General features: G+C 41.0%; 1 protein-coding gene across 2 annotated transcripts in view; it reads right to left on the reverse strand.

Moving 5' to 3' along the window:
* The window catches only part of BCAT1 (branched chain amino acid transaminase 1), a 106,854-nt gene that overhangs the window by 34,763 nt on the left and 45,064 nt on the right, over window positions 1-27,027 (reverse strand). Inside the window, exons 3-6 of one of the 2 annotated variants that reach the window (XM_081249805.1) lie at window positions 18,020-18,220; window positions 8,779-8,889; window positions 7,511-7,630; window positions 23-186 (exon numbers count right to left, since the gene is read on the reverse strand). In XM_081249805.1, coding sequence (XP_081105931.1) covers window positions 23-186; window positions 7,511-7,630; window positions 8,779-8,889; window positions 18,020-18,220 — 596 coding nt within the window. The remainder of the gene's footprint in view (window positions 1-22; window positions 187-7,510; window positions 7,631-8,778; window positions 8,890-18,019; window positions 18,221-27,027) is intronic. The other variant, XM_081249806.1, reaches the window with a different exon arrangement.

Consider the following 27,027-nt stretch of genomic DNA (forward strand, 5'->3'; position numbering starts at 1 on the left):
AAAGAAATACAGACTGACTTACCCTCCCATCTTGCAGTCCCCGGTCCCACCTTTCCAGGCTCTTACATACTTCGGATTGGCCCACAGGGACACTGGATTAAAGCTTCCACTTGAAAAATAAGGTCCTACTGGGCTCAAGATTACAAAGAGCAGGGCTTTAGTAGGCTTCTTGACTCCCAGAGAAGGCTGTAATAAAGCAAAAGTACGCACAACTGTTCATTGAAAATGCAGACACCAGTCTCAAAGTCTAGAACAGATCTGTAACAATCTCCCAGAAGGGACTGCGGACAGCTGTTCTAAAGTTGAGTTACACAAAGCCTGACGGTCTTCTCTTTCAAGAAGAAAACACCGAGAATGGGGGTACTTTGGTTCCATTTTACTTTGCTTTCTGAGTTAAGATTTTAAAGGAAAAGCAAATTTGTCAAGTTTTTTCATAGTAGGCTTTTTCAGAGGAGTACATTTTTAACAACCAGCCGTATAACACCTTTCAGTGTTGCATTGATTGGGAACTGAAAAAGGGAAGAACCTAGACCTGATTTCAGCCTTTGGGGGTGAAACCTAATATTTGTTTCTCTAACTTGTTCTTCTGCTTCTGACTGCTGACTGCTTCAGGATACGCCAGTGCCTCCAGCAGGCAGTGGGCTTGGGGGAGTGTGCCATTAGCACACCTGACTGTGAGAGATAGCAGACAGCAAGAGTGTAGCTGCACTAGAAGCAAAGACACCAGACAAGATAAATCCCCCCAAAAAAGACAAGAGGATGAAGGACTCAGGAATTCGTGTCAGGAATGACAAAGATAAAAAATGGCCTTTCCCACCAATACTGGAAAATCACAAGCCAATGATGCGAAATCATGCAAATTCCTCCAGCACAGAAGCAGTTATAAGTAATGACTGCCAGTTGTTTTTTAAGGAGGAAAACTGAGAGACTGATAAGTTTTGAGGGCTACGTATTATAAAGGCAAAAAAGGCCACTGGGCTCTCCTGTGCCATTCAAGACCACACGAGTAAGAAAACAAGTCAGGACTCTTACATTAAGTATTGGATATAAAATACTTGTGTCTAGTCTTCAAAAGGAACCTGGTCTGCCTGGACGGGGTAGTAGTCTGGCGTGGAAATAATAAGAGGAGACTCAGTTCCCCTGATTTTGCGGCTTTTGTAATATTCGATGAAACTGACTGAAAGTGGACCTAGGGATATTTTTTTTTCTGAATTTCAATTAAATCTCCTCCTCCACCACCTATTAGTTCAAGGCCCCTCACCCCACTACTTGTGCCCAGATCATCAAGAATCAGGTAGGGAAAATATCCGTGAGCAGAATACAATGTGATTGCATATGTGCACACTGATGCCATCGGAAAGGCGTAGGAAATGGGAAGCTGAGTCCATCCACACTCCATGTCAATGTGAGGACCACGCAGGGCTTGGCTGGCCCCAGAGCAAATGGGTTATAGGTGACGGATAACTGAGTTAAAGAAATGAGTCAGCAGGCGACCACAGGTTTTGGTTTTTTGCTCATTTGTGTCTGTTCTTGAATGGGGGCTAAAGAGGACACCCCTACAAGGGAAGAATGAGGAGACTTAAGCTCCATTTGCTTTTTTTGGTTTCGTTATTTGGAAGAGAAATCCTCAGAATAACACACACATCTGCCTTTCTTCCCAACTTTGATAAAAATTGACTATCTTATCTCTGCACTTTTATTTACCTATCAGTTAAGTAAGTATACTTCATATCAGGGATGCTTTGAAGCTTAATATTTTAAAAAAAATTTTATTGACCATTATAATGAGGAATTAAGCTTCTCAACATAATTTAGAAATACAATATGCAGGACACATCTCAGTAATTTACCTAGCTTCTAATGTTCTAAATAAAATAGCTTATTTATGGACAAGCTGATAAGCATTTTATTAGATACCACATGAATGCCTGGACTTTTCTCACTCACATATTTTTTCCAACCTACACACTATTAAAAAAAGTAACAGGGACTTCCCTGGTGGTCCAGTGGTTAAGACTCATGCTCCCAATGCAGGGGTCCCGGGTTCGATCCCTGGTCAGGGAACTAGATCCCACATGCCGCAACTAAGAGCCCGCATACCTCAACTAAAAGATCCCGCATGCCGCAACAAAGATCCCATGCACCACAACTAAGACCCAGCACAGCCAAATAAACAAATATTTTGTAAAAAGTAACAATAACTCATCATCATGGAAATATTTTTCAGAGATAAATTTCATCTTATTCATTTCCTTCCCGTGATTTAATTGACAGGGAAACTTGCATTTATTCCACTAGGTGGTAGTAGAGAGAGCACAGATAGAAAACAGAATAACATTCATTAAATCTATTTCTAGAAAAGAGTATCGGGCTTCCCTGGTGGCGCAGTGGTTGGGAATCTGCCTGCCAATGCAGGGGTCATGGGTTCGAGCCCTGGTCTGGGAAGATCCCACATGCCGCGGAGCAGCTGGCCCCGTGAGCCACAATTACTGAGCCTGCGCGTCTAGAGCCTGTGCTCTGCAGCAAGAGAGGCCGCGATAGTGAGAGGCCTGCGCACCGCGATGAGGAGTGGCCCCCACTTGCCACAACTAGAGAAAGCCCTCGTACAGAAACGAAGAGCCAACACAGCCATAAATAAATAAATAAATAAATAAATAAAATTTAAAGAAAAAAAAGTTTAAAAAAAAAAAATTAAAAAAAAGAGTATCTTGATAAACCTTTAAGCAATACTTTTACTCTTAGCAAGCAGGTAAATAATAGACTAGAGTTTTTCAATGCTGAGAAAAAAATGTGTTTATGTGTACTAACATTTTATTTTAAATTTAAGCAAGGTCAACTCATGTTTTACAAGCACTTCAAGTACTGGTGTTGATCACAGCTCAGTCACCTTCATCCTTAAATGATTATTTATGTCAAATGTCTTTTCATGAAAAGAACTGTAACTTTACTGAAAATGGTCACACTGCTTCATGAGTGAGAATAAGTAAAATGTAACTTTATGGATCAGGAAGGGAACTTGGTGATTAGGTCTGTTTCTACCCTCAAGGAACCATTATTTGTTCCTTTCTCTTAATTCTCCCTTCTTTCATGGAAAGCAATTTAAATTCTGCACTACTCCTACGATTAAGAGTAGTTTATGATAGTATAATATTAATCAAATGGGACTTCCCTGGTGGCGCAGTGGTTAAGAATCCGCCTGCCAATACACGGGACACGGGTTCAAGCCCTGGTCCAGGAAGATCCCACATGCCGTGGAGCAACTAAGCCTGCAAGCCACAACTACTGAGCATGTGTGCTGCAACTACTGAAGCCCATGCAACTAGGGCCCATGCTCCACAACAAGAGAAGCCACCACAATGAGAAGCCCACGCACTGCAAGAGTAGCCCCTGCTTGCCACAACTAGAGAAAGCCCGTGCACAGCAACGAAGACCCAACACAGCCAAAAAAAAAAAAGATATTTATTTAAAAACAAACAAACAAAAAGAAACCCCAGGGAAAATGAGGTATATAAAATCTCAGATGCAAAGTTTATAATGTCTCAAGGGACCACGTGAAGTTGAAATTCTGATGTGTTCAAAAAAATACTCTTTTTACTTTATAGGTTATACTTCACAAACAACAAATAAATATATATGTATATATAAGGGTATTAAATATGTGTATATTTTTCACAGAATAACAGGACAATTGGGTGTGATGGAAAATAAAGATACATTTCATAGTGGAAATTACCATTTCTGTCTGTGTCAGTCAGAAAATTACTTTATAGAAAGGCAGGATTTCAGAGGTAGTCTGACGGCAGTGGGCACTCAGCCAGCTGAGAAAGGTACTATTTACTAGTTTGTGTTTTGGCCTGGAAGGCAGAGAAGCACAGCAGCCATGTGGAGGCTTGAGAACAATTCTGCCAGGCAAGGCAAGTAAGAGACAAGAAAAAAGATAATTAGAAATAACAGGGGAACATTTTTCAAAGAGAACAGAACTTTTTGGGGGATCCAAATCACTTTTTTTTTTTGATCCAAAGAATAGCCTAATTAAAAAAAAAAATCCTACCAGTTCTTAAGAAAGAAGATTAGTTAGAGGGGAAAATGATAAAGAACATCAGACTAACAGGGCACTGTAAGAGATATGGGATTGACCAGTGGTCCATGTGGGTCCTTGAGTGTGAATGTGTTTGTAGGAAAAACTAGTTGGCTTGGTTTAATATTTAAAAAATAATCAACGATCCTCAATAATTACACAGTACTTTTCGGTTTCCAAGACATTCCATAGCCAGTATCTCAGAAAATCCAACAATCCAGGAAGTTAAGGGTTATAATTCCTATTTTTAAGTTGAAGAAACTGAGGCTCAAATGATTCACCCAAAGTTTCAGTTATTAAGCTCTACATCTTCTACGCTTAGTCCAGAGCTCTTTTTCCATGAGTTTGACAAAAAACAAACAAACAAACAAAAAAAAAAAAAAGTGAAATTCCCAGGATTTCCTAATGTGAAGAGAGTTCAAACCAGACCTTCCTTCTACCCTCAGCCTTCACCACAGCCCTCATGCTCTAGGCAACCCATGCTGAAACCATACAGAACCCTTCAGATTCCTCCTCAAGTTTCTACTCAAAATGTATACATTGAAGCCCTGACCCCGCAATGCGAATGCATTTGGAGACAAGGCATTTAAGGAGGTACCTGAGGTTAAATGAGGTCAGAAGGATGGGGCCCTAATCCTGTTAGCCTGGAGACCCCAGAGCAAGTGCACCCTGCTCCCTCCCGCACCCCTCTTCCTCCCCCAACACAGAGGAAACGCCCTGAGGGGCACGGTGACAAAGTGGACAAATACAAGCCACGAAGCGAGGCTTCACCAGAAACCCACCCTATTGGCACTTTGATATTGGACGTCCAGCCTCCAGAACTGTGAGGAAATAAATTCTGGTGTTTAAGACACCTAATCTTTGTATTCTGTCATGGCAGCCCAAGCTGACTAAGACATCCCCTCTCTGGACTTCCCTGGTGGCCCAGTGGTTAAGAATCTGCCTGCCAATGCAGGGGACACGGGTTCCAGCCCTGGTCCGGGAAGATGCCACATGCCGGGCAGCAGCTAAGCCTGTGTGCCACAACTACTGAGTCTGCGCTCTACAGTCCACGCACCACAACTACTGAGCCCGTGCGCCACAACTACTGAGCCCGTGAGCCACAACTACTGAGCCTGTCCGCCACAACTACGGAAGCCTGCGTGCCTAGAGCCTGTGCTCCGCAACAAGAGAAGCCACTGCAGTGAGAAGCCCGCGCATCGCAATGAAGAGTAGCCGCTGCTTGCTGCAACTAGAGAAAGCCCATGTGCAGCAATGAAGAACCAACACAGCCAATAAGAAAAATCATTTGAAAACAGTCTTGAGTATTGGCAAAAACTAGGCAAAGAGTTACTGCCATTTTTGTAAAAAGAAGGATAATACTTAGGACTTCTCTGGTGGCGCAGTGGTTGAGAATCCGCCTGCCGATGCAGGGGACACAGGTTCGTGCCCCGGTCCGGAAAGATCCCACATGCTGCGGAGTGGCTGGGCCCGTGAGCCATGGCCGCTGAGCCTGCGCGTCCAGAGCCTGTGCTCCGCGACGGGAGAGGCCACAACAGTGAGAGGCCCGCATTCCGCAAAAAAAAAAAAATAATAATAATAAATAAATAAATAAATAAATAAATAAATAAAATGAGTTAATATAATACATTATAATAGAATAAAGGACAAAACCACATAATCATGTCAGGACATTTAGAAAAAGCATTCAACAAAATCCAACCTCCATGCATGATAAAAACTCTCAACAAACCAGGAATAGAAGAATCAGATCTCAGAGTGAGAAAGCACCTCAGGATACCTAGAAGGTAGTGCTTTGAGATTAGAAACGTTTCAACAAAATTAAAAAATTACTTCTTCTTAGTCTAAAGTTAAATAATAATATGAAAAAACTCAGTAATATTAAAATGTCAGAAACTTAAGGAGAAGACGACTTTTTAAATTGTCCCAATTCTTTAAAGCTTATCAGGGAGACTGCAATTCATGAAATTCACTATGTAGGCTCTTAATAGTATTTCAAAAGGCATCGAAAAGGATACCAAAGGACCACTTAGGTACTTATCCTCTGGCCTTACTGCTTGCATTCATACGACCTAGTGGAAAATCTGGTAACCATACAATTACCTCATAGAGAGCAGAAAGGTTAGACTATAGCAAAAGCTCTGTCTCGTTGCCCCTATCCTTGAAGATCTCCATATGCCACACCCCCCTCACCCCCCCACCCACATTCAATGCCCCCCATCAATTATCTCTCATATCACCCATTCTCCATAAGGCCACCCCTTCCCAGTAGAGGAAGGAGATAGAGACAGGGTCTTTATATTTTATATCACATATTCACCCACACAGATGGCCTTGGCCACTCCAGGCATGTCCTTCCTTTGCAAGGGCACCAACCAATAGACTGTAACCTACTGGGAGATCTCACAGCCATGTTGTTTAAACCTGTTCCCCTAGCTCCCAAGTGCCTCCCCTAATATCCACTGTGAACTTTATTTCCAACATTTTCTGTGGGGGAAGAGGGCCCTCCACTCCCTTTCCTTACCAAGTAATCCCAAGACATGAGGAAAATGAAGATAAAAAAGTAGCAGCTCTCTCTCCTCCAAATTTCAAAACCATTACCACTCTTACCTTGGAGGAGCACTTACCTGGCATTACACCGCTAAGCTGAGGAGATCACGGTTAGTCTTGATTAGGAGAAGGCAAACAGCCTCGCTCATTTCTTTACTTTTATTTATTTATTTATTTTTTTTGCGTTATGCGGGCCTCTCACTGTTGTGGCCTCTCCCATTGCAGAGCACAGGCTCCGGACACGCAGGCTCAGCGGCCATGGCTCACGGGCCCAGCCGCTCCGCGACATGTGGGATCTTCCCGGACCTGGGCACGAACCCGTGTCCCCTGCATCGCCAGGCAGACTTTCAACCACTGCGCCACCAGGGAAGCCCTTCTTTACTTATTTATGTTGGTATCTGTGGCTGTGTTTGTACCACAGTGGCAGAGTTGATTAGTGACAGAAACCATATGGCTCACAAAGCTTAAAATACCGACTATCTGGCCCTTTAAAGAAAATGTTTAGGGCCTCCCTGGTGGCGCAGTGGTTGAGAGTCCGCCTGCTGATGCAGGGGATACGGGTTCGTGCCCCGGTCTGGGAGGATCCCATGTGCCGCGGAGCGGCTGGGCCCGTGAGCCATGGCCGCTGGGCCTGCGCGTCCGGAGCCTGTGCTCCGCAACGGGAGAGGCCACAACAGTGAGAGGCCCACATACCGCAAAAAGAAAAAAAAAAAAAAAAAAGAAAATGTTTACAGTCTTAATAATCAAGGGAAAGGAGCATTAATGATGCTACCGGGGAGGCGGGGCGCGGGTGGCTATTTCAAACTACATACTAGAAGCTTCAAGCATAAACAATGATAACTCCCCCACCAAAGTACCCCAAAACAGGAAGTCAGTCTGCACCTCAGTTCCAATGAATGTGGGCCGAATATACAGACTTGCAGAGGTTGAGTAGGGGACCCATTCTTGATCCAATTTCACAAGCTGCTGAATACACTCTAAAAGCTCTTCCTTGTCAAATGCCTGAAGGAATGAAAAAACATAATGAATAATGCAATGTTCTTCCATTGTAGCAGTAAGAAATGATCCTCATGAAAGCTTTGACTATTAAAAAAGTAATAACAGGGAATTCCCTGGTGGTCCAGTGGTTAGGACTCGGTGTTTTCACCGCAGTGGCCCTTTTTCAATGCAGGTCGAGGAGCTGAGATCCCACAAGGCCGCGCAGTATGGCCAAAAAAAAATTTTTTTAATTAAAAAAAAATAATAAGGGGCTTCCCTGCTGGCGCAGTGGTTAAGAATCCCCCTGCCAATGCAGGGGACACGGGTTCGAGCCCTGGTCCGGGAAGATCCCACATGCCGTGGGGCGGCTGGGCCCGTGAGCTATGGCCGCTGAGCCTGCGCATCCGGAGCCTGTGCTCCGCAACAGGAGAGGCCACAACAGTGAGAGGCCCGCGTACCGCAAAAAAAAGAAAAAAGAAAAAAAAAGGAGTCATCACTTGGGCTTCTTCAACGCACAGCTGAAGGTTAGGGACAAACAAAATATGTCAAAGGGGGAAAAGACTTCTTTCAGTTCAGAAAGACAGCCTGGTCAAGTCTCAGGGAATGAAAGTAATCTAAGTCACCTCCTACCTAGACATGAACCTTAGGGTCTAAATCCAACCCACCTTAGAATGAATTCTGCTCCATAAAAAACAATGTTATAGCCAGGACAAAGTGGCCATGAGAAACCGTTTTATATATCCTTTTTATTTTCTTTTTCTTTAAATAAAACTTGGGCTAAAATATCAAAACAACTACTTAAATCACTGCATACTTGCTAGCGTCTTAAGCAGTTAGGCAAAACATCCCACATATACCTGTGCAGTACACCATATTTTCATATCATAATTTCGTATGGTCTTTAAATTTTATTATTTCAGTTTGAGGCATATTTTTCTTCCTTATCCCATTATCTCCCACAGACACTCATAAAGAAACAGATTGTGGAGTTGCCAAATGGTTATTTCCTTGTTTTTTTAACTCACTGATTAAAAAACAGATCAGAAAGAAATTCAGTGCTCATATGGTTTATACCAAATACTGATCTAAGTATTCAGAAATGGTTTGTCTGGTGGAATTCAGTGACCCGTTACAACAAGAGAAACACAAGAGAAACTCCTAAATATACATACCGGCAGAGTCGCCCTCATAGCAGACCGGTACATTCTATCCATGTTGAGGTTTGGCCGAAACAGACGAATTTTATTATCTACTCCCCGAAATGCCTTCAATCCTTCAAATAACTGAAGATAAAAGAGAAATAAATGTTACAAGGTAACTAAATGAAAACAATCCCTGTGTTCAAAAGACTGACTCTTCTGACTGCCCTCATCTCCTTTACCATGTAAAGCTACTGACACAGACCCTAAATCTAGAAAAGCCAGACAGACTGGTTACAGTCACTGGGATAATAAGAAGTCCATTTATTACCAAGATCTGGTGGGAATTCAGAGCTATCCTTTGCTTAACAGGAGCCAGATGTTAACACACATCAGTGGAGGTTGGAAGAAAACATCTCCACACAACATGGACTGACTGACTGCCTAGAAAATAGAACTGGAATCAAAGGCCTCACAGTACCCAGCCCCCAATCCACCCCCAAACACCCATGTATCTTTTCATTTTATCTGGCTCGTATGAACTCTGGAGAGTGGATAATCTAGATGTGACCAGAGCTGGTTCAGTCTCCCAAATCTGAGAAACCAAGCAGCTCAAGACTATACTATGTTAGGGCCATGCCACCTTCTCAGGGAGCCGCTGCAGACAAACATGGGCAGGGACGTGAAAAGACTTTGAATTTAGTGCATATTGACAAATACAGAGAAAAGAGGAAAATCAATCATTTTAAAGGGAATTTTTTTTCTGTGAATACCTATATAAGAAAAGAATCTAAAACAGGATGAATGTATGTATATGTGTAACTGAATCACTTTGTTGTACATCTGAAACTAACATAACACTGTAAATCAACTACACTGCAATAAAATTAAATTTTTTTTTAAAAAAAGGGAAATTTTTACCACAGGTTCTCTAAGTAATTGATAGAGCAAATAGGCTAAAACATGGTAAAGATATGGACAATTTGAACAAGAACAACAAACTAACCTAATGGACACACAGAGCCCTGCACACACCACCTGTAGAAGGCATGTTCTTTTCACATGTTTTCTGACCTTAAGATAAGCTAGGTATCAAAACCAAAAATATAACCCCAAGATATCCACATTTTGGAGAAGAAGAAACCCATTACTTAATATTAAGTGTGAGTCAAAGAAGAAAAATGATGGAAATTAGAAAATACGTTGAACTGAATGAGAATGAAAAGGAGGGCCTTTAGATGCTTACAGCCTTAAAGCTTACATGAGAAAAGAAATATAAATCCTGGAGCACAATTAAAAAGCAAAAAATGAGACGTTTTGTTGAAGTGCAAATATATGGGTAATTTTTTAAATGTAGTAGGACTAAAGCTTTAGTTAAAAGATATGGTTGTCAGATTAACTCAGCTGATAACATCTGAAACCCAAAAAAGCACAGAGAGCAATATATCATACAAATACTTTAAAAAATAAAGCTGGTGAGGCTATATTGCTAAATATAAAACAAAACAGACTTTCAGGCAAGCAGCTTTACTGGAGATAAAGAAGGTAACTTCGTAGAGTTCAATTTACTTCCCTGTTTAAAAATTATACACATTTGATATAGGCTCAAATTTATGCAAAGATTGGATGATAATCTCAATTGAAAAATACAGATGCAAAATACACAAAGGATAACACAGCCTAACTAAGCTGGATTTATCCCAGTAATAGAAGTTGGGTTTAACATTAGAAAATACAGTAAGGAGATTCATTATATTAAGAGTTCATGTGGAAAAAACTATATGATCATCTCATTGTAATAAATGCATCTGATAAAATTGAACATTCGTTTATGATTTTTAAAAAAGTTTCCCGGATAACTAAGAAAAAAAGGAATCTTCCTTATGTGAGAAATAAACTTGTAGCAAACGTTATACTTAAAATGGTAAAATTTGGGCTTCCCTGGTGGCGCAGTGGTTGAGAGTCCGCCTGCCGATGCAGGGGACACGGGTTCGTGCCCCTATCCCGGAAGATCCCACATGCCGCGCAGCGGCTGGGCCCACGAGCCATGGCCGTGGAGCCTGTGTGTCCGGAGCCTGTGCTCCGCAACGGGAGAGGCCACAGCAGTGAGAGGCCCGCGTACAGCAAAAAAAAAAAAAAAAAAAAAAATGGTAAAATTTATTTTAATTGAACTATAGTTGATTTACAATGTTGTGTTAGTTTCAGGTGTACAACAAAGTGATTCAGTTATATATACATATATATATATGTATATATATATATATATATACACACACACATTATATATTTTCTCAGATTCTTTTCCATTATAGATTATTACAAGATATTGAATATAGTTCCCTGTGCTATATAGTAGGTCCTTGTTGTTTATCTATTAAAATGGTAAAATTTAAAGCTTACATTCAGATTGAGAACATTACACATTGCCTGCTGCGACTACTTTAATTCAATATTGTACTACCAATATAATAATAATAAAATAAAAAGCATAAAGTTAGGAGAAGAAAAAAATAAAGCTGTCATAGATCATGCAACACAGATAAGATTAAACATAGAAAATACACAAAAACTGATATAATCTTTTGAAATTATCTGTTTAGGCAAGGTAATCAGATACAAAATTATATTCCCATGTAACAGCAGCAGTTAGAAAATAAAAACACTATTTATGGTAGAATTAAAAGGAATACTTAAGTGTGGAAAATCTAACATAAGTGAAAGACCCATAAGGAAACTATAAAACTTTACCAAGTCATTAAAGACATAACTAAATGTAGAAAGCAATCCGCCACTCATAGATTGAAAGATTCAATATTATAAAGACTCTCTCCAAATTGATTTATATATTTAATGCAATCCAAATGAAAATCATGTCAGGGCATTTATTTTTCTTGTAACAAACTGAATGACAAAAGTTGACTGACATGATAAACTGAATCTAAAAGTAATATGGAAAGGCAAATGACCAAGAAATATCCAAGGCACTCTTGAAGAAATAGAAGGATTTGTCCTAGCAGACATCCAGACTCATTATAATGATTTGGAAATAAAGACAGTGTGGCATTTGTCCAGATAGACAAGCAAAATGCTGAAACAGAATAGAGATCCAGATAGACAAGACAATGGAATGCAAGTGGAGATCAAGAAGCAGACCCATGCATATATGTTAAGATGTGACATAATGTATCAGGAGGAAAAGAACAGTCTTTTTAATGGTGCTGGGACAATTGGGTATCTGTAGGGGAAAAAAAAAATTGGACTCCTACTTCATACAAAAATCAACTTCTGAAACTAAAGCCCTAACTGTGAAAGACAAAATCAATAATATAGGTAGGTGTCTTCATAATCTAGGAATAGAAGAAGAGTCTTTAAGCAAGACACAAAAGGACCAAACATAAAGCAAAGATTGATAAATTCAACTTTTTAAAATTTAAATGTATTTCTTGTCATCAAAAAATTCTGGGGACTTCCCTGGTGGCGCGGTGGTTGGGAGTCCGCCTGCCAATGCAGGGGACACGGGTTTGTGCCCAGGTCTGGGAGGATCCCGCATGCCACGGAGCAGCTGGGTCCGTGGGCCATGGCCGCTGAGCCTGCGCGTCCGGAGCCTATGCTCCGCAACGGGAGAGGGCACACCAGTGAGAGGGCCACGTACCGCAAAAAAAAAAAAAAATTCTGGAGAGAATAAAAAGCGTGTTGAAAAAGATACTTAAAACACATATAACTGATAAAGGACCCATATCTAAAGTATATAAAGTACTTCTACAGATCAAAAAGAAAGGGAACACAATAGTGAGCAAAAGATGGAAACAAGCAGGGACTTCAAATAAAGAGATATCCATTGAAATAAACATCACAATAATATGCCATTGCATTAAACTGGCTAAAAATTTAAAATCAGGTTATACTAAGAGTTGGCAAGGTTGATGAGTCATGGTTGAATGTGGTTGCTAATTCATGGCTGGTGGGTATAAAAACTGGTAAAATCACTGTGGAAAATAGTTACCCTTTTTGTGTAAAAATGAAGTTAATATCCAATACCAGCAGCATATTCCTAGACCCTTAAGGAGCATTTCTCAAATTTTTTGGTATCAGGATGTCTTTACACTCTTAAAAATTATAAAGGTCCCGGGGCCTCCCTGGTGGCGCAGTGGTTGAGAGTCCGCCTGCCGATGCAGGGGATATGGGTTCGTGCCCCGGTCTAGGAGGATCCCATATGCCGCGGAGCGGCTGGGCCCGTGAGCCATGGCCGCTGAGCCTGCGCATCCGGAGCCTGTGCTCCGCAACGGGAGAGGCCGCAACAGTGAGAGGCCCGCGTACCGCAAAAAAAAATAAATTAAAAAAAATAAAAAAATTATAAAGGTCCCAAAGAGCTTTTATTTATAAGGTAATTCTATCAATATTTACCATTATCAGTAGTGAGAAATTTTAAATTTATTTATTTATTAACAATAAACTATGACATGTTAAAATATTTTCATTAAAATTATATTTTCAAAGAGAATTAATGTTAAGTGTGGCATTGTTTTAAATTATTGCAAATCTTTAATATTTGGCTTAACAAAAGACAACTGGATTCTCATATCTGCTTTTGCATTCAATCTCTTGCAATGTTGTTTTGGTTGAAGTACACAAAGAAAACCCAGTCTCATATAGATATGTGGTTGAGAAAAGAAGTATTTTTGATAACCTTTTCAGATAATTGTGGATATTCTTCTCTGATACTCCTCCAAAACTTGACAAGTGGCAGTCCCTTAAAGGTTAGTTACACTGTGGAATCAAACCCCATCAATGAGGTTTTCATACTGTTAATTTCTTAAAATTCAATGGTCTGTCAGTCAGAGTTCAACTGAGAAGAAAGAGAACCAGTAGAAATACATACAACAGGGACTTCCCTGGTGGCGCAGTGGTTAAGAATCCACCTGCCAACGCAGGGGACACAGGTTCGATCCCTGGTCTGGGAAGATCCCACGTGCTGCGGAGCAACTAAGTCCGTGCACCACAACTACTGAGCCTGCGCTCTGGAGCCCGTGAGCCTCAACTACTAAGCCCGTGCACCACAACTACTGAAGCCTGCGCTCCCAGAGCCCATGCTCCGCAATGAGAAGCCATTAGAGAAAGCCCACGCGCAGCAACGAAGACCCAACGCAGCCAAAAATAAATACATACATTTATTCTTAAAAAATGAAAAAAGAAATACGCATAACACTTCCAGAAATATTAGAAGGAACTGCCCAACGCATTTGTGGAGGCTGGCTAAGTAAAGTCCAAAATCTGTAGGACAGGCTGCGAGAAGGAGAAGATCACAAGCAGGCTGGACCCAGGAAGTGTGTGGGCTGCAGCCCATCTGCAAGTGAGTCAGGAAGGAGGGACAGCGGAAGAGACTGAGTGCATGTGTAGGCCTAGCTGCTGCATGGAAGTCCTGAGGTCAGGCTCACCCAGAATAATCTCCCTTGTGATCCACTTCAAATCAACTAATTAGGGACTTTAACCCCATCTGCAAAATTCCTTCAAACAGCACCTAAATTAGTGTGTGACTGAATAACTAGAAGAAGGCGTGTGTACGCAACAAAACCGCCACTGCCTTCCTATGTCCTTCAGTGTTCACAGAGAATGTCCTTGTAGTCCATCCCCAGCAGATGAAAAATGTTATTCTGGGGACTGTGGTTCAGAATAAGCAAATTAACACATCAAAAAGTCATCATCATCTATCTTGCACTTTCAATAAATCTTTACTTTTCTTTTCATTTTAAAATGTGCTTCAGTTTTGTTTTTGTTTTTTGAATCTTTTAATTTTTTGGCCGTGCTGTGAGGCATGCGGATCTCAGTTCTCCGACCAGGGATCTAATCGAACCCACACATCCTGCAGTGGAAGCACGGAGTCTTAACCACTGGACCGCCAGGTAAGCCCCACACTTTGAATAAATCTTTACTCATACATAAATTTGTAATATCATGTAACACTCATTTGGAAAAATGTTGGGTTCCCTGAGTTACACAGATCTTCCAAAGGGTAACTCCTTTTAATATCACCACCAATATCACAAAAAATAAAACCTCTTTTATAGCAGAAAGGGTCAAGCTCACAGTGGTGGAAACAAGTTTTCCAAAATTCCAATTTTTCACTTGAGAGCTAGAATTTTATCACAGGCAACAGAGTCTACTGTTCTGCTTCAAGTGACAGACTCATTTCATTCATTTTCAAAAAAACATCTGCCGGCTTCCCTGGTGGTGCAGTGGTTAAGAATCCGCCTGCCAATGCATGGGACACGGGTTCGATCCCTGCTCCGGGAAGATCCCACATGCCGCGGAGCAACTAAGCCAGTGCGCCACAACTACTGAGCCTGCACTCTAGAGCCCGCGAGCCATAACTACTGAAGCCCACGTGCCACAACTACTGAAGCCTGCACACCTAGAGTCAGTGCTCTGCAACAAGAGAAGCCACCGCAATGAGAAGCCTGCGCACCACACGAAGGGTAGCCCCCGCTCACTGCAAAATAGACAAAAAAGCCCGAGTGCAGCAGCGAAGACCCAACACAGCCAATAAATGAATAAATAAATAAAAAGAGAAAAAAAGATTAAAAAAAAAATCTGCCATGCACCTGAGTTTGAGTAACTTTTCTTTGTTCTTTCAAATAAAAATTGTGCTAGATGGAAAAAGCAACCAGTTCAGCAGTTCAGCTCACAATGCAAAAACAATCATACAATTCCTTTCCCTTGAGACAACCTTAGCACTTCAGTACGACAGTAGAGATTTATGCAAAATTGCTGTTTTCTCACACAGAATATTAAAATGTTTACTCGAGTCAAGATTTAATAAAATTAATTGTTATTATGCTTCATCAAGAACATTCCGGGCTTCCCTGGTGGTACAGTGGTTGAGAGTCCGCCTGCTGATGCAGGGGACACAGGTTCGTGCCCCGGTCCGGGAAGATCCCACATGCCGCAGAGCGGCTGGGCCCGTGAGCCATGGCCGCTGAGCCTGCGCGTCCGGAGCCTGTGCTCCGCAATGGGAGAGGCCACAACAGTGTGAGGCCCGCGTGCTGCAAAAAAAAAAAAAAAAAAAGAAACATGGGGAGCCCAGGGGTCTGTGGACCACGCTTTGAGAACTGCTGACTTAAAGAAACATGTATACAAGCACACCAGCATATTATGTACAAGAATGTTCACAGAAAAGGAAACCACACAAGTGCACGTCAACAATAGACTGAATATATTCACATAACAGAATAATATTGCTACAAGGAGCATATGATGTGGTACCTATCATTCTTTGACCCAGATAACCTGGGCCTCTGCCCTGAGCCTCACACTTTAGAGGGCCTCTCACCCCTGTCTTTCTCCAGCTGTGACCCCCTTGGAGCAAGTAGTTGGCTGAATCCTTTTTCTAGACAGACTCCAAGTACTCAGTTCCCTAGAATTCCCTACCCAAATGGCCCTTATCCTATTTTCAGGGCCTCAATGGGCCTCCTTGGTTTCATCCTCTTAAGAACAGACAGGACTACTAGGATGTCCACATCTAAGTCCAAGGGATGGCCAAGGGTCATCTGTTTGCAGGTGGTGTGGGCATCTACGTGTATGTGCGAGGCCCCCTGTGGTACAGGATGGAGCCAGGATAGAAGGAGATAGAGGGTGGACTTTGGGGTGCCTCTGCTTGTACATTTGTCCCAGGACCCACAGATATTAGGGTTGGTCCTGGATGCTTAGAGCTCACGTAACACTGAGCTCAAATAGGCTCACAGGCACGCGCACACACGCACACACACACACATGCACACTATAATTCCACTTATGCAAAGTTCAGAAAGAAGCAAAACCGTAGTGTTAGAGATACATACAATACAAAAAGAAAAGCAAAGAAAAGTTACCACAGAAGTAAGAATAACGAGTGCCAGAAGATACAGGGTTTATGATGTGGAAGGGACACGAGAAGGCTTCTGGGATGCTCAAAGGGTCTAGGTCTATTCCCTTACTTGGGTGGTAGCTACGTGAGCACTCATTTATAAGTATTCATTAAATAGTACATGTTGTCCATTTTTTCAAATTACGTTTTATCTCACTAAATATTTATCTCAACCTGAAAAATGAAGTAACTGTTATAAAATTGCATTTTCTTTCATCCAGGTTCCCTACTCACACTTCACATGTCTCTCCTTCACTCTTTGAAATCTTCACATATTTATCAAAAAATACTTTTGAAATCAACGAAACCACATGTAATTGTAGCTCTAAAAATAAAATCAATAGGATTCTAAAATCAATAGGGCTGATGAGTGGAGGAGAAAGATGTCCAAGGAGATTATTTGTACGTTCACTTTTGGATTAAAATAATATGACCACAGACAGGCTTTGAGCCCAGGAAGTTTGATTCCAGAACCTGAATAATTAACCATATGCTTTTTCACTTAAAACAATTAAATGAAATGACCCATATAAGATACCTAGGTACAGGGCATATTGCAGGCTTTCAATAAACAAATGTAGTTATTTTATCATTATCATTCTGAAGATTTACTATTACCACCTTTTTAGTCTCCTAGTAAGTAGGCCACTGCTTCATTTCTATACCCCAATATTCTAGGAAAGACATTCAACACATTAAAAAAGAGTAAAATATACTGGGGTCAAGGGAATGGGGAGTGTATTGTGTATTTGGCTAAGTGTGTATCCTGAGAAGGACCAGAAAAGCACCCTCTAACTATTTAATATTTTATACTTATAATTATCCCACTCGTGCCTGAAGAATGACATTTAATTACATGTCCCTTAACATGCCTAACTACAAGTTATTGCTGTCATAAAACCATGCAGTGAGCATTAAATTCTAAATATAATATTGTACTCAATGACCCCTTCTCAATCATTAGAAGATCTAAGAGAGGTGATTTAGTGAAATATTAACAGTACAGGCTTTTTGGTTGCTAATTTTCTTGTCAACTGTCATTCCCATTTGCTCTAAGTAAGTTTTTAAATAATATTATAAGCCAATGTTACAAGTTCATGTGCACATTATATGCAAATTATATTTTCATTTCTGTATACCCTACAGCGTGCTTACCACCTACATGATATTTTAATAGAGATTTTAAAAAATTCAAGATTATCTGAAAATTTAGTTCTTAAGACTTACCCTCAATACAACTGTTTACAGGCCATTTATGATTGCTCTAGTTAATATGGTAAAGTCCTGCTGCCCTAAAGCTATTTGAGCGGGGGAGCTATTAGTAACCCCAGTGAAGACCAAGTATGTCGCCATCATTAATTCCCAAGTACTTACTTCCACTGCATAGTGGAAAGCCGACGAACCTGGATGCAATGACAGGTTTTGAAGAGGCTTGATGTGTGGTTTCTCCCATCCAAACTCCAAGGACCACTCCACTGTTAACATGTGATCCGTAAAAACCGTTCCAAAAACCAGAGTATTGGGGTCTGGTTTTTCCTTTAAAACGGTGGCTGGTGTGATTATTAGATCTTTAGCCTGGGGAAGAAAATCAGCACCATTAAAGAAAAGTAACAACATCCACCCGCTAGATGAGACAGGAGGTAAAAAGACAGATACAATTTAAGTCACTGGCCGTTAGAAAGTGAAATCATTTGACTTTTAAATGTTGACAACTACCGCAGAAACTTAACAACACTGTGTGAGAGAAGCAAATCATGCCTGCATTCAGAATTTGGACTGTTGTTTAAAATCTCTGCGATGTAGGGAATTCCTTGGTGGTCCAGTGGTTAGGTCAGGGAGCTAAGATCCAGAAGCCACAGGGCACAGCAAAAAAAAAAAAAAAAAAAAAAAAAAAAATCTCTGCAATGTATACTGCCGAACAAATATCAGAACCAAAATTCAGTGGCATTTAGAAACAGGGACAAAAGAGTAGATGGAGTTAAATGACGCTAAAAGAACATATCTCTTCTTCACTCCCACCATAGAACCCATGTGGATCATTCGAGAAAGAAGAAAGAGGGGTCTTAGAATGAAAACAGCAACACTCACAATGACTTATTAAACTAAAAAGAATGTCATTAAGAACTGAAGCTCTTGGGATGGTTATACTCCAGCTCCCCCAAAGAATTCTTGGCAGAAGGCTTCCAAAACCCTCCGGGTGCATCGTAGGGGACAGGCAGCAAGCAGAGTGAAGCAAATGTTTTCCTCGTTGAAAACAGAAGTAGAGATTGAACACTAAGATATAAATCCTCTATTCTGTATTGAGGAAACAGTGAACAAAGGACCCCTTATTCAAAGAAAGATAAATAAGAGTAATAGGAAACAACTTCACACAGCCCCATTTCACCAGCTCTCCACAGCCGGCCTGCCTATTACAAATGGCCAACACGTAAGCATCCGGATCATAGACAATAGCATCAGTAACTTTACAATAGCGGTAGAATGCTGACAAAAACCACAGGGGAAGGAGCTTTTAGACCACTTAAAAACAAAATTAACCAAGGACAAGTTCAAGCTGTTAATAGGTTCTAAGGAAGATCAGACTCCACTTCTTTCTATACACAAAAGTAGTCATTTCCCCCCAAAATCAAATACAGAATTTCACTTCGTATCACCAGCTCTGATCATTATTTTTTCAAATAATCTAATTACTTCTGATTAATTCACTGCTTTATAGCTGCTTTAGTCATTTGATATATTATGAATGATACTCAGTTATTTTTAGAAAAACATTTAGGCTAAAACTGTTATTTATTTATTTTTTGTTTAACTTTTTATTTTATCTTGGAGTACAGCCGATTAACAATGTTGTGATAGTTTCAGGTGCACGGTAGAGGGACTCAGCCACACATGTGCATGTATCCGTCCTCCCCCAAACTCCCCTCCCATTCAGGCTGCCAAATAACATAAAAATGTTATTTATTTCAAAACAACCAGAAAGCTCACATTACAATGAAGTATAAGGCATTAAGAACCACATATTACTGTAATTTTCAGGCCAGTCTAGTAACGCTACTTTGGAATATGCCAGTAAAATGCAAAATTTTGGGGAAAAAATTTCTTCTATCGGTATTTAATCCAAGTAAGTTAACCTACAACTCTTTACTAAGTGCAAGAAAATAAATTTATTCCAGCTAAATTGTTTTGATCTTTGAATTCCATTTCTCTCCCCTTATCCTCTAGACTAGGTAGGATGTTGGGCAAATTTCACCTGATTTCACCTAATGGTCCATTAGCTGTGACAGAAACCTGATGACCCTCAAGCCAAAAATATTTCTTATCTGGCCCATTCAAAAAGCTTGCCAACGGCTTTCCTGGTGGCGCAGTGGTTGCGAGTCCGCCTGCCAATGCAGGGGACACGGGTTCGTGCCCCGGTCCGGGAAGATCCCACGTGCCGCTGAGCTTGCGCGTCCGGAGCCTGTGCCCCGCAACGGGAGAGGCCACAACAGTGAGAGGCCCGCGTACCAAAAAAAAAAAAAAAAGTTTGCCAATCCTTCTAGACTGTTTAGATAAGAACTCTGGCTTATTTGCAGTTAAATCTCCAGCCCTAGCACAGTGCCCGGCACACACAGCAGTATAGTTTTCTTAAATGCTGAAAATAACTTTGGTTGATTGCAGATGCACTCCGTAATGAATGACAAACTCATTCACAGAAGATGGCCGGGATTTAAAGTGAGTGAAATTCTAACATAAACTTTTTATTACATGAATGGTTTCACAGTATTCTTCCACAAGGAAGTACTTGTGCTTTTGCTTTAGTTAGCTTTTTTGAAAAAGTGGCTGGGGGGATCCTGGGCTAAGAAAAATCTGGAACTATATCAATATAGCAAGACAAACTTAATGCAAAATTTTACCTATTAACACTATTAATAAAAGTTTCTTAATAACGGGAGAGTAGTAAGATACAAAACAAAAGCAGAAAGATGAAAGTAGGTGAAAATGTAGCAGAGAGAGTAGAAGGGGTGAGTTTTTTATCCCTGAATTCTGGATACATCTGAAATATTGCAAAGGCAACAGACCTTAGCTTTTTTTTTTTTTTTTTCAATGACAAAACCAATAATTTGCATGGTTCTTCAAAAGTAAGATAAAGTTCAACCTCCCATCTGCTATTTCTTTCTCTTTTTTTTTTTGTGGCCATACCCCACAGCTTGCGGGATCTTGGTTCCCCAACCAGGGTTCAAACCCAGGCCCCGGGAATAAAAGTGCGGAGTCCTAACCACTGGACCACCAGGGAATTCCTCCACCTGCTATTTCTAATATTAGCTAAACAATTCTATCATTACCAAAGAAGACATACAGATGGCCAACAAATACATGAAATGATGCTCAACATCACTAATCATTAGAGAAATGTAAATCAAAACCACAATGACGCAAATCAAAACCACAAAAATGCAAGTCAAAACTACAATGGGTTATCACCTCACACCAGTCAGAATGGCCATCATCAAAATATCTATAAACAATAAATGCTGGAGAGGGTGTGGAGAAAAGGGAACCGTCTTGCACTGTTAGTGGGAATGTAAATTGATGCAGCCACTATGGAAAACAGTATGGAGGTTCCTTCAAAAACTAAAAATAGAACTACCATATGACCCAGCAATCCCACTATTGGGCATATACCCTGAGAAAACCATAATTCAAAAAAAGTCATGTACCACAATGTTCATTGCAGCTCTATTTACAATAGCCAGGACATGGAAGCAACCTAAGTGTCCATCAACAGATGAATGGATAAAGAGGATGTGGCACATATATACAATGGAATATTACTCAGCCATAAAAAGAAACAAAATTGAGTTATTTGTAGTGAGGTGGATGAACCTAGAATCTGTCAGAGTGAAGTAAGTCAGAAAGAGAAAAACAAATACCGTATGCTAATGCATATATATGGAATTTAAAAAAGCAGTACTGATGAACCTAGTGGCAGGGCAGGAATAAAGACGCAGACATAGAGAACGGACTTGAGGGCACAGGGAGTGGGGAAGGGGAAGTTGGGATGAAGTGGAAGAGTCGCGTTGACATATATACACTACCGAACGTAAAATGGATGGCTAGTGGGAAGTAGCTGCACAGCACAAGGAGATCATCTTGGTGCTTTGTGACCACCTAGGGGGGTGGGATAGGGAGGGTGGAAGGGAGACGAAAAAGGGAGGGGATATGGGGATATATGTATACACATAGCTGATTCACTTTGTTGTACAGCAGAAACTAACACAAGATTGTAAAGCATTTATACTCCAATAAAGATGTGGAAAAAACAAACAATTCTATCATTAGCTAATCAACAAGAAGCAAACCACACAGGGTCCATCTACCTTTCAGGATTTCTAGGCTTTCCAGTAACCCTACCTGCCATGAAACCAATAGGCAATGGAATATATACAACTTTATTCCAACAACAATCTGTATAGAATATTTTAAAAACAAGACTATGCCTTTGCCTCATATCAAACTGTAGGGTGATTCTTTTCATTTTTTCCTTCCCTCACCCTTCTTCCTTCCTCACTTGCTTTATTATCCTTAGTATTTTGCCTTTTTATTCACTCAGTGAACACTGCACCAGCACAGTGGCTCAGGCACTGCACTAAACAAGCACAGCAGATACCAAGATGCAAGGGCTCAGCCTTCCTTCTCAGGCACACTTGCCGCCGGCCAAAGACAGGTGGTAGCCTCTGTGAACAAGTGTTATTCATTCATTCTGTTACCAAGGTTGTTGCCCCAGAATCATACCCCTTCCCCTCCCTTGAATAGAAACCAACAGAAACTCATCTAAGTTTCAGGACGAAGCTGAAAGAAAAAAACAAAAACTGATTAGAACCAAGTAGGCCCAAGATGGAGGAAGATGAGACTTCCACTAGACCTTGGGCCTCATTATATGCTGTAATACGTTAGCTAAATGCCACCCTCACCAGCACCATGACAGTTGACGATTGCCATGACAACAACCGGAAAAGCACGTACAAGGACTGAAAAGGAGAGCTGCATCAGTTCTGGGTTCAAATCACACCCCTGTTCTCATATAACTCATGAATATTCCTCCCACTCTTTCCAATTCCCTCCCTTTTACCTTGACCCTCCTATACAACCCGCCCAACTTGGGTTGAGAAGTTGATTAATGAACTAGGTTCCCACTTCTCCATTCTTTAACCACTGAATAAAGCTTCTGCTGCTCCAGTCTCAGCATGGGTTTTGTTATTGGCTGCACAATCTGATTGGAAAAAGAACCTCCCTGGGGGAAACTGGGGTCTTGGCCCAGGCTAGGACCCTGGCACAGGTCCGGTTGATCAATTCAGCAACATATTAACAATTTTTTTTAACCTAACAGTTTTTGAGCTACTATGTACCTGTATTGCTATAGGCACAAAGAAACTCAGAGGAGTCCTCTTCTCTTAGCGAGAGGTAAAAACAGTATAAAGAAATAAATGGATAAATAGATGTCAGGAGGTGATTAGTGCTATGAAGAAAATGAAAGCAGCTTGAAAGGACAGAGTGGGAAAGAGAAGGATTATTTTAGATAGAAGCGTTAGGGAAGGCCTCCCTGATGAGGTGACATTTGAGCAGAAACTTGAATGAAGAGGGTAGGTCATTTAGATATCTAGGGGCAAAGTCTTTCAGGCAGAGGGAGCAAGTGCAAAGGCCCTGAGGTGGGAACACACTTGGCATGTACAGGAAACAGCAAAGAGCCAGTATGGTGGGGATGCGGGAAAGGGAGGGGCTGAGAGAACCAGTTACTCCATTGTATACTGACCGACATTCCAATTCTCCATGAGCCCTGGCTCTGTGTAACCAAGATTGTACGCCATCTTCTTTCTTCCCCTGGGACCTGTACCACAGACACTGCTGGCAGTTAAGGTAAACCCAGTTTCTCTCTCCATTCCAGGTAATTTGAAGGATAATACTACAGCCAGGCTACCATGCTTTAATTTCTTGATGTTTTTATTAAGTATGGAAGAGCAAAGTTGGAGGAAGGAGGAGAGTTTAAATGGTGGAAAAATAAGAGAATCTGGGTAATGTTGAGCTTTTTCCTTGAGCCTCTACACTTCCCCCCTTGGCATCTTTGTTCTCGACCCTGGCCAAACATTGGATTCAACCATGGAGGTTTTTAAAAAACATTAAACTGGACCCCATTCCAGAGTCCCAGAAGGATGGAGCAGGGCGGTGCTTGTTTGTTTAAGTTTACCCAAGTGGATTCCAACTGTGCAGTCAGGGCTGAGAACCACACCACACCATCTCCCCTGAAGATTTCATCAACTTGAACAGCAATGGTTCCCAACACTGGCTGCTGAGTTGATTTACCTGGGAGGATTTTTTTTTTTTTTTTTAAGAAAAATATCAATGCCCACACCCTACCTATGATCAGTGCAAAAGAAACTCAGGAGTGGGGCTCCACATCAGTTGTGGTTTCAAGCTCTCCAGGAGATGCCAGTGCACAAGAAAGGCTGAGAACCAGTGACAGAGATTCAAATCTCACAGATTTGAGAATATTTACCAAAAGCCACTTACTCTCTTGCAATCATATGAACTTGGTAATCTCAAACTGAATGTCTAAAATGGAGCACATAATATTTCCTTCAAAACTGGGTCCCTATTTCTTATATTCATATTACTTTCTACTTCCTGACTTCTTTTTTTTTTTTTTTTTTGCTGTACGCGGGCCTCTCACTGCTGTGGCCTCTCCCGTTGCGGAGCACAGGCTCCGGACACACAGGCTCCGCGGCCATGGCTCGCGGGCCCAGCCGCTGCGCGGCATGTGGGATCTTCCCGGACCGGGGCACGAACCCGTGTCCCCTGCATCGGCAGGCGGACTCTCAACCACTGCGCCACCAGGGAAGCCCAACTTCCTGACTTCTTAATCCTTAATTTATTCAAAAAATTCTACTGAAAGAAGTAAAGAAAAATGAAAAGTAAAAATCTCCATCTTTTACCTGGCAACTACATATCCACTTCCCAGAGATGACCTCTGCTAGCACATTCATTGTGTATTTTTCCTCTATTTTCTCTGCATGTTCATTACTTTTGAGCTTATCATTCTCACAACATTCTCCCAACCCCACTTCCCATATCGATCACTGAATTAAGATACTTGTACTTTCAAGTATAACATGTTTAATCATTACCTTCAAAAGTCCATGAACAGCTAAATGGCTACAGACTCAAGTCCAAACATTTTAACCCCAAAATCAAGGATCCCAAGAAAGGCACTAACTTCCTTTTACAATTCTACCTCTCACTAATGTTATTCATAAACCTTTTATCATTTACCAATCAATGCGTTCAGCTGCAAGTAAATAAAAACCAAACAGGAGCTGGTTTTCTCATAACAAGTCTGGAGGAGCCAGGCCTGCCAGCACCCCTTAATGTCAAGGCTCTGTGATTTTCTTGACCGTCTCCACTGGGTCAAAAGAAGGCTGCTACAGCTGTAGCTGTAGCTTCAGTGTTAATGATCTAATCAAAGTCCAAAGAAAGGGGAGGAAAAGGACAATACCAGATAAATCTGTTCCCTTTGATCACAAAAGCAAAAATTTCCCAGAAATTCCCTATGCCTTATTGGTTAGAAATGTGTCATAGTGATCTCTCTAGCTAGAAGGGAGGCTGGGAAGGCAGGTTTGTCATCCAGGGCCGGTTGGAGAACTGCAAACAAAATCAGAGTTCTGTAAACAAGGAACGTGTCTGGGGCTGTATTTGCGGTACACATTAGCCTAGTGCCTGAACACTTACATATTCTTGTCTAACATGGGAAGAGATAGAAAGACTAAAACTTGGCTATAGATGTTTTCCCACCCTCACCTCTTTTTCTCCATTATTTCTTCCACTTGTAAAGCAGAACATGAGGTGCCTCCAGTTTATCCAAACTCCCTCCTTTCTTCCTCCAGCAGTAAATGTGGAAACTAGTACCCTCACCCAGCCCAGCAGTCTGGGGTATCCTCAGCTTTCCAAGTGCCTAACACGTGCCTTACCTACTGCTCATGCAACCCCTCCAGATAGACAGCTCACTCTCCAAAATGCTTGGTTTCCTCTATAAAATCCTTCAGATTGATTTAAACAATTGGGAATGGGAGTCATTTCTCTTTATCATTTTGGCCTAACTCTCATTTAGCACAGTATCATAGCAAATATGTCCGATTAATTCTGTTCTAAACTTCACTAAACCTGGATTTATCTTCAGGGTTTTGGATATCTCAACATAACAGACTGTGTAAAAACAAAACTGAAAACAAAAACTTGTACTACTATAATTCATAAAAGACCTTTTTGTTGTTGTTGTTATTCCAAACCCTTAGACAGCCAACTTGAAGAATGATCAAGGCCTAGTATATATTTTTTACTTTTCTGAATCCTCTCTTTAAAATACCTCTAAGACCACCCATAGTGGGTAGGACCCTCTTGCCCTGAGATCAGGTTAGTTAATGGCAAAGCCTTTTTTATTTTTTTTGCTCAACTTAGTTTTTATGCTCAACTTAGTGCTATTGTAATAGTAACTTGTTAATACTAGTTAAGTTTCTAGAAATCGAATATAAGTGATTATATTACTAGGTATTAGTTCCATTTCAGTAAACTACGACATCCTCTTGTAAGACATGTAATTTCTTAATGATGTGAATTGCGACCCTCTAATTTTCTGATTTGTTCATGAGGATTGCCCCTACATGCAGCTTTTCAAAGTAACGCACTATTAGGTGGCTTCAGAATTTCATTAAGAACTCCAATTTTCGGGACTTCCCTGGAGGCGCAGTGGTTAAGAATCTGCCTGTCAATGCAGGGGACATGGGTTCGGCCCTGGTCCGGGAAGATCCCACATGCCACGGAGCAACTAAGCCTGTGAGCCACAACTGCTGAGTCTGCGCTCTAGAGCCCGTGATCCTCAACTACTGAAGCCCACGTGCCTAGAGCCCATGTTCCACAAAAAGAGAAGCCACCACAACGAGAAGCCCGCGCACTGCAACGAAGAGTAGCTCCCGCTCGCCGCAACTAGAGAAAGCCCGTGTGCAGCAATGAAGACCCACCGCAGCCTAAATAAATAAATAAATAAATTTTTTTTAAGTATTAAAAAAATGAAAAAAAAAACAACTTCAATTTTCCTTCATTTGACAAAAATTCCTGCAATTCTGGAAACTAAAAATAGCAGCTTTTAACCTGAGTGCATAAAGAAATGACCTAAGAATACTAAATCTGAACAATTAGGTGATACAGTTGAATGACATTCAAAAGTAAACAAATATGCATTGAAGGTGCGTGACTGGTTTTAGTAGATATGAAGTGCAGTTCCAAGGGGAAAGAGTACTGGTGTAAAAGAAACAAATTTCATAAAAAATTTTCATCAGTGTTCTTTAAAAACCATT

Source organism: Mesoplodon bidens (genome assembly GCF_964165515.1).
Source record: "Mesoplodon bidens genome assembly, chromosome: 11".
Taxonomy (NCBI): Eukaryota; Metazoa; Chordata; class Mammalia; order Artiodactyla; family Ziphiidae; genus Mesoplodon; species Mesoplodon bidens.